This window comes from Neolamprologus multifasciatus, chromosome 14, assembly GCF_963576455.1.
Source record: "Neolamprologus multifasciatus chromosome 14, fNeoMul1.2, whole genome shotgun sequence".
Lineage (NCBI taxonomy): Eukaryota > Metazoa > Chordata > Actinopteri > Cichliformes > Cichlidae > Neolamprologus > Neolamprologus multifasciatus.
In genome coordinates, this window is record NC_140452.1 from 28,566,543 (window position 1) to 28,575,288 (window position 8,746).

At 43.0% G+C, this 8,746-nt stretch overlaps 1 protein-coding gene across 1 annotated transcript in view; it reads right to left on the reverse strand.

Annotated features, from left to right (window-relative positions):
* Positions 1 to 2,532: 2,532 nt before the first annotated feature.
* pid1 (phosphotyrosine interaction domain containing 1) overlaps positions 2,533 to 8,746 on the reverse strand; it is a 32,607-nt gene continuing 26,393 nt past the window's right edge. Inside the window, exon 3 of the mRNA XM_085131257.1 lies at positions 2,533 to 4,521. Coding sequence (XP_084987383.1) covers positions 4,021 to 4,521 — 501 coding nt within the window. The 3' untranslated portion in view covers positions 2,533 to 4,020. The remainder of the gene's footprint in view (positions 4,522 to 8,746) is intronic.

An 8,746-nucleotide genomic window follows, 5' to 3' on the forward strand; every position in this document is an offset into this window, starting at 1 on the left:
GCTGCAAGACAGCATGCATGGGAGCAGCACGGCTTGAGACAGGTTGCAAAGCAGGCTGCAGATGTGTGGCAACTGTAGAAGCTAAAGCAAAGCATGAATGTGGTAATGGTGCATGATTAGGAAAACACAGTTTTAGTTTTGCTTGTGTAAAATTGAACCTATACATGTCAGCTCTTTTCTTTTGGCTCCTACAGGAAATGTATTCCTACTCTCACCACAGATGGTTTTTAAATTCTAAAAAGGTTTTAAAATTCTTTCACCATATTTAACCACTCAAGGTTTTGCGTCTCATGCAATGAAAAATGTGCCTTATAAAGTCGAGCCAGAGGCCGAAAGAATGTGAACAGTTCCACTTCACACATACACGTTACACACATGTGTTTACTGTACTGCACCACACAATCTCTCTCTCTCTCTCTCTCTAAGAGGCCCAGGCCCCCTGCTTGGGTGGCAGGAGCCGAGAGAATAAGCAAAGTAAGGCGGAGATAGAGGAATCTGATCAGAAGCCAGGTTGGCTCCCTTCCCCAGCTGGACCTCAAGCGTGTAGGACCTTGGCGGGTGGATAGACAGGCGGTTCTGGGACTCGGAGAAGGAAGAGCGGCCAGCTGGAGTGGTAACAGTGTGGTATTGTGAGCTGACTGACTGACTGACGCCTGAGAGGAGCAGAAAAGCAAGCTGCCGGGGTGGCCTCTTTCTGGGCCTCACAGGGCCCCAGCGCACTGATGCACTACTCGAAGTGGGCCAGTCAGACACAAGAGCACAGTCAAGAGCAATTGGGTGGGTGTGTGCTCAGCACAGATCGAAGACAAAGAAGCATCCAAACAGGGACGCTTGTGTACAGTGAGCTGAAAGAGAAGAGGGGCAGAAGGCTTTGTTGACACTGTTCTAAAACTTCCATTAAAGCGATGATTGTCAGCATTGTGGGTGAATTATTGCGCGATTGCAGCTGATGCTGCAAAACTCAGTTTATTAACAGAGGAAAACACCAACAAAACCAGGGCTTAGATTTGGAGATAAAGACTGTTCATTTATTTCCCCTTAAAATGCACCACTGTTTTGTTTTTAAATGAGGCTGTGATTTTCATGGCAAGAACGATCTGTTTCTCTGTAACCAAAATGAAAGAAACGATTATCATCACGGGGAGTTTATCAGAAGAGCAAAAGGCCTGTTTGAACAAAAAACCTTCAGAGCAGAAGCAATCGCTCTGTCTGCCAGAGGGAGGCAGTGTTCACATTGCACATGCGTTTACATTCTTCACAGCATCCATTTTCCATCCAATTCTTTGCAGCTTTTAAGACGCAAAATGATCGCCTGCCACGGAAGCTGAGAGCAAGCAGTTATCTTGTTATTGATGTGGGCACTTTGTAGAGAAAAGGGGGCTGCCACATTCTGCCAGAGAAGACAGCAACACAACACAATAAAAGGGAAGATCTGAGGAAGTCTGAGGAATGTGAAGAATGGGGAGAGTAAAAAAACCTCCTCAGAGGATGGACAAGGCTGTGGCTGTGACACACTTAAACCTGAAACACGCCATAAAGCTATTTTTAGGAGTATGTTTAGAGCATTGTGGGAGATGCTGGAATTGCTCAGCACATTATGCACCACAAAAGAGATTTTTATACATTTTAGGTTTCAGGAAAAATCCCAATCAAGCGTGGAAACATTGCACATATGGAGGATAAGCAGACACTTGAGGTTATGGTGTACATCTGTCCTGGCACCTCGTCAGAACATCATCTGGTTACCCATTCTGTTTGCTCTGAAACTGAGCATGCCTTGTATTTATCCTCCCACATGCGGCCTCAGCGGGGAATCCATCAGGTTACAATACAGCAGAGTCTGGAGAACAAAAAAACGTCTTTTAGCTGAGATCTGGGCGAAAGGGGGGAACACATGAGACAGAAGTGAAAACTGAGAGAGAACAGACCACACTGTCGTACGCTCGGTCTTGGTAAATACTTTATATGCAATTGTTTTTGATTTTTGCAAACACTGTATAGAAAACACTTACGGTAACATTTTTTTTTAAACATTTAAAGCGCGTCTGAGTTTCCAGACAGACATGGCACAGTATAATCTACAGCTTTAGAAACGCTCTCTCCTGTTCTCGTCCTCTGGCCTTGTCCATACTCAGCACTCCCCCAAACACATAAAATCTCTTCCTCACACACACACACGCGCGTGCACACACACATACTCACAGCCACCACTATCAGGCTCTCCACTTATTATTCACAGTAAGCTTTATAATACTGTTTCTGTATTGTATGATGGTTCTCAACATTTTTTCTTTATTACTTAAAATAGCTATCGACATTTATACTGTAATATTTGGGAAGTGATACATTTGTATTTACATAAGCTTATCAGGCAAGAATCAAATACAACATGTGTGTAACATTTGTATAGCTTTACGCAAGTTTGAATATTCTGCTGGAGTCGCCGACTGAAGACCATTTCCAACCGATGGTTTCCAGTCTGTTCAGGACAGTTCAGTTAGAAAAGAAGAAAGAGTTTGGGGGGGGGGGGGGTTTTTCCTCCTCCACAACGGCGCCTCAGTCACTCGGAGAGATGACACAGAGCAGCGGAGACAGCTGGTCACTGGCCGACTGCCTGCGGGGCCAGAGCAGCACCCCCCCCCCTTAGAGCTGTCTGAGAGCACGAGGAGATTACGGGAGACTGGACGTGACTGGAGATGCTGTGAGGTGCTCACAGTATGTCGGACTCATACATTCAGCAGAGGCCAGGAGGTGTAAGTCGTTATATCTCGAATGGCTGTGATTTAGGGGGTCTTACAACCTCAGTGTGACTGGTACATTCAATCACTCGCTCTTATCTTTTTGATTGGTACAAGACAGAGTTGAGTAAACTTGGCAAATGGTCATAGTACCGCGTCTGATTTTAAAAGCAGATGCTCTCTTCACTTCCAGCTAATTGTACAATACGAATTGTACTTCCTCGTCTCTTACCTTTTCTTTTTCACGCACACACGCACAGTTGCAAGCACTCGCATGTACACCCCATATACACAAAGTACAGAATTGGAAATTACACCGACAAAGAGTAGGATAAAACCTTGTGAGCAGACACGCGGCCACACATACACACTGGGACCTGGGTAAGAGACCAAACTTATGTGAGAGGAAAGTGAGGCACATAATGTGACAGGCAAAAGAGAGCCTGAATTTTGGTATACTTAAAACAGAAGTCAGATGTGGGTGGTTAAGGTGTCTCGGACGGGGCTGGGCTTTCACTCCAGTGAGAACTTCTAAAAGACATTTAGCACCTATGTTCTCCCAGGTGCCGTACGCGTACTCTGAATCTATTTTAAGAGACAGAGGCAGTAGCTCTATCGTCTAAATGAATCAACAGCTATGCTCTGTGAATAATATTCAGGGTTCGGACTAAGGTACGATAGCAAAGATATGAGCAGTGCGTAAAGGCCTAGCTTTACTTTCACGTTCTCGTTTGCTGTTGCCAAGGCTGAAGGCATTACGTTCCACATAATCAAACATTCCAAGAATGTATGTGCTCCAACAGTCTCATATAAACTCTGAGTTGGGACCAGACATCTTTCTGCTGAGTCCCTACATGGCAAGAGTGGCAGTAGATTATTCTGACCTGGTGCTAGGAGAACATGGACTTAACTTTGTTTTCTTTGTTTCCTTGATCTAAAGGTTAAGGAACGATAGGCGCTGACAAGGGTTGCAAACGGAAACGTTGAGAGATTCAACTGAGAATAACTACAAAGGTGCCTGTTTGCTGAGTATTTACTCAAAATGGGGCAGCACTTTGCTATTCCTCTATGTAAATATTGTTTCGTAACTTCCTTTACGATAGTTAAAAGCTACTTCACTGTCTTGGGTGTATTGGTTCATATGGTCAGTTCATTTTATTTCATATAGATAACAGAAAAATAGTAAGGGAGAATGAGAGAGAGCAGGTAATCTGTCCATCCTTCCAGTCAGCCCTCACTTTGTTAGGATGGGGATCTTGTGTTTATTGTATTGTGTTTTAGTTCAACCATCGTCTGGGGTAGAGTCTTCGGGGGTGGACGAGTCCTCCGCAAAGTCGTCCGTCGACCCGCTCTTGTGGATGCGGCCGTCGCTACGCATGCTGTGGAAAGTCTTGCGGAAAGCCTCCATCATCGAGTGCGCCAGCTTCTTGGCCTCCAGCTTGCTCTCGCACTCCACAGCGTGGCAGTCCATCTGGAAGGACAGGTCGTCGTTGATCTCCCGGTAGATCCAGGCAAATATGTTGGGTTTGACGCTGTGGTCAGCTGTGCAGTAGGCGATGCGCGCCACCTGGTAGGTGTCCATGGTTACTGATGCCTCTCCGCGATCGTCCATGTGGTGAAGACGCACCTGAAAGGGCCGGATCTCCAGCAGAGAGCCGCTAGCCGGACAAGTGCCCTGCTGCTGAGCCAGGGCGCGACGCTCCACCAGACCGACCACCGCCGACTCTGTGCAGCCAGACAGGAACTGCGTCCCAGAGATTGTCACCTTGCCCAGATAGGTCACCTGTAGCAAACAAGATACATAAATCTACAGTGAGACTCTTTTTTTTAATTTACAATGCAATGCTTAACAAATCTAAATATGAAATTGGTTACTAATGAACCGCTGTGCTTTAATCTTTAGTTAAACATAAAAAGTGTAAACTAAGCAGCAGTGGGACAAGTTTGGATCCTTGAGGAACACCACAAATAAGTGGGCATAGGATACTCTTTTTTCATGTTATAATTACATCATATTTCAGTATCTATAAAAGAGCACCCACCCATTCAGCTCATGTAAACATCTGCAAGTCACTGTTGAGTCACTCTGTAACTGAATGTGATCTGAATGATCACAGCAAAACGAGCCTTCGTTGTCGTCAAAATAATCACTGTGAAAAGCTCCAGTTCATTTTGATTTGTTAGTCACCTCACACAATTTCAATACTATCATTGCTGAAAGGGAGCTAACGTAGAAGAAAATATGCCTTTACATTTTAAGGATTGATATGCTTTAAAACCAGGGTGCTTCACGTCTTTCTGTGCAGAGAATGACGCTCTTTATGATCAGATCAAAGTGATAAGGTTTTTTGATGGTACTGAATGGTGTTTGATGTGTTATCTGTTGTACCAAGGACAAAAAACACTACATTTAACTGTGGCTGCAACATGTATTATGGAATACCATAGTAATGACACTGCATACCGGGAGAGTGATAGACTGAGGAGATGGAGAGAGATAAGGTAGGAGAGGTAAGAAGCGAACAAAGCTGGAGTTTTTTGGGGGGAGTGTGGCCAGTTCAAGAGCAGCCCAGAAATAATGGCTGACTTGTGCACTTCTCTACATGCTGTTCTTTATGGCTTTACAAAAATACACAGAGGAGATGCCTGCTATGAGTCAAACACTCAAAGAGTTTTCCCCCCTGCCTGGTTATTCGGGGGCAGGGGAATACTCTGAACCCTTTACGAGTTCGCTGAGGCTGGCTTGCATGCAGTGCATATTTAAAATATAGCTCCAGATAGCATGTGAGCAACAATAAAAGCACATTCTAAAGGAAAGGAAAGTGTATCAATCATATCAACATTTATGAATTTATGAATTGTAATGTGTGTTGAATGTGAACATTTCTGGCACAATGCACAACACTCGAATGTCAAACCAGACAGTGATCTTGATAAAACGATTCCCAAAGAAATTCCAGTTAAATATCCATCCTCACATCTATTCTGATAATAAAAAAGTCATCCAACAGATATCCATGCCAGACTGACAAAAAACACAGAAAATGACACAAAGCAGAGGCCCGGGCCATGGTTTGTTTAATCATATAATTTAACTGCTTCCATTTTGTTTAGTCTGGACCAGTCGAGTCTACCTGCGCTGGTTCGCTGCTACATTTTTGACTGCATGGGTCTCTTCAGCGTAAGCGTTGAGGATAGACAGGCCAAGCTTAGGGCAATTACCATAAAGCTGGAAAACTGAAAAGCTGGACCTGGACCAAAAAGCTTGGGGGACACAATTATGAAATTAATGTATCATTAATTGAGCCCAAACAACACAGGAGTTTTCGACTGATACGATATCTGGTGATCAAAAAGGTCAGATATGGACATATATTCAACACAAAACACATTTTAGGTGCCGTTATTTAACTTTTTCGAGTCTGTCTGACTCCACTCAGATCAGCTGGTTGTGTTTGTGGCATTCCAAACACTGTTGCCAGCAAGGAAGTTGCAGATTGCCCTCTGGTGGACCAACTATGCGACTTTGACAATTATAACATGCTTGAAGGGTGTTTCTCCCGTCTCCTCTTTCCTTTGTAAATTTATATTTAGTGGATTTTACAAAGGCCAATTCTACGAGGCCCTTTTGTTTTGTTTAATTCATGTATAAACAGAAATGTAGTAATTACAACAGAGAGTTGTAGTTGATGTGTTTACAGCAGCCTTAGATCCGTACTGAAAATGCTGAAAATGTTTGTTCAACATTCAGACTCATTTTGTGACTTTGATTCACTGTCATATGAAACATTCCTGACCAGAAAAATTAAGTTTCAGTGGTTGAACATTATGCTTGATTCATTTCTGAATTCTCAGAATTCAAAAATGTGAAATTTAAAGTGTTATTTGCTTTAGTGGTCTAAAGAATGTGTACACATAGATGTAGGAGTGCAGTAGTACCATTCTTTTAATGTTGTAAAAAGTTTAAAACAGTAAAGCACAGAAAAGGCATCTCCGATTTTTTTACAGACAGAATTCAACATGACGCTGCAAACCGGACCGACAGTGTTTAGAATATTTTGCCAGTATAAGGTGGACCGATGAATAAACTCACATAAAAGTAGGTCAAAGAATCCTCTGGAAAGCTTGTTTAAAAGTAGCATCTGTATTTGTTCCATATATATAAACAAACTCCAGCCTCCCTCTATGGTGTATGAGCCCCCATAATATCACGATACCCTGATTACAGTACAACAAAATGTGGATTCCCAATTTAAAACACGGGAAGAGATCCAGGCAGCGAATGCAGCTGCCGCCTCATGCCTGGTTTTCATTAGTGGTGGGCACTAATGTGAGACATGCAGGCTTCACACTGGATCCATCATTCAGCTGAGCACCACAGGTCTGCAGGAGCAGCCTGGAGGCTGGGTGGTTTTGATAGCCAACCGCCCCAACACCCTCTCGCAGCCAAACGGCGGTCACTCAGTCAGCCAACAGATCCAAAGACTACGCCAAGATACATCAACCATCCACAATGTGCCTTTTGTACGTCAAATAGAAATAAAGAGTCATTATGGTTGCTTTTCACTGCGTCTCCCATTTTGATATTGAGTTACTTCTTTAATCTGCCGTTGTTTTTACTGATTGCTTGCTTCCTAGTTAAATGAAGGCTGGCTGCTTTGCCAGGTTGTATTCAAGGCCAAAAAAAAGACAGTTAAATGTTTTCTCTTACATCCACATGTCTGCTCCGCTGGCTCTGTTCTGCTGCTGTGTTTGAAAATCAGGATATAATCTAGTTGATCTGCCTTGTTCAAAAAGAGCCGCAGCAGCCTGCTATTCAAAGCAAATAAATCCATTCTCGGGATGCTTTCAGAGGGGACCAGCCAGGAGGTCAAGAGGATACAAACATGTTTGATTTTCAAAGCAAAACTTTGCTATTTAATTTTGGCAAGTCCGAGCTGGTCGTGGTAAATTTCTTAACTTTGTAGGAAAGCGGAGACTAATACTAGTGCTATACAGGTTTGTGCATGTGTGTGCAGCGCACACAGAAAGATAAGTGAGGAATGTGTGAAGTGAGGAGGTCAGCAGACTGAGCAAACATTAGTTTATTTCTTTAAAGTCCAAACCAAACATGCAGCTGAAGAGGAAACTGTTAGATTGCTCAAGAAGAAAGATGAGAGACAGCTAGAAATAGAAAAAAATATTGCTCAATGAGGCAGTGTGCATGTGAAGAAAAAGAGGAAAATAGACGAGTAAAACTCTGGAAGTGCATGATGTTCTGGTTTGCGGTGCATGAATCACCCATTTCATCTGCACTGGTATTTTTTTCCTGAGACAACACTGAGTCCATTTACACCTGGTTTTAAAAATGTGCTCTCTAGGTGATAAATGTGCATCTACTGTATGAACTCCAGACAAACTAAATGTGAAACTAAATCTGGAGATTATTATTAGGCTTGGCTGCTAATTAAAGGCAGCACAGATCCAGCTTTTATATTATTAGGTTATATTTTAATATGTGAACAAAGAACTGAGCCATCGTTTCTTCAGTGCATCCAGTGGTACACAGGAAACAGGAACTGTTAATAATACATTTGGGGAACTTAATTTTCCAAAATGCATATCCGGTATAAAATATCATCCACATTGTTGCTAGGATACTATGAAAGTGACCAATCGAAAGAGGACCAGTTCCTCTTCTGGTTTCTCCCCTATTAAAGTGTAGATTTTAACTTTGAAAGCAGAGTTATTCTGCAAGTGTCAGCAATCACTGCAGGTGAAAAGATTTCAGGTCAAGTGTCTTGTGGAGAGAAAATGGAAATAAAAACAGCACAGACATATACACTTACTGACACACACACTTTATTGTGTGCGCCTTGCTAGTATCAGGTTGGACCAATTTTGCCTTCAGAACTGCGTCAATTCTTTGTGGCGCAGAATCGAAAAGTGGGCGGAAACATTCCTCCGAGATTTTGGACCATATTGATATGATACACAATCACACAATTGCTGCAGATTTGTCGGCTCCA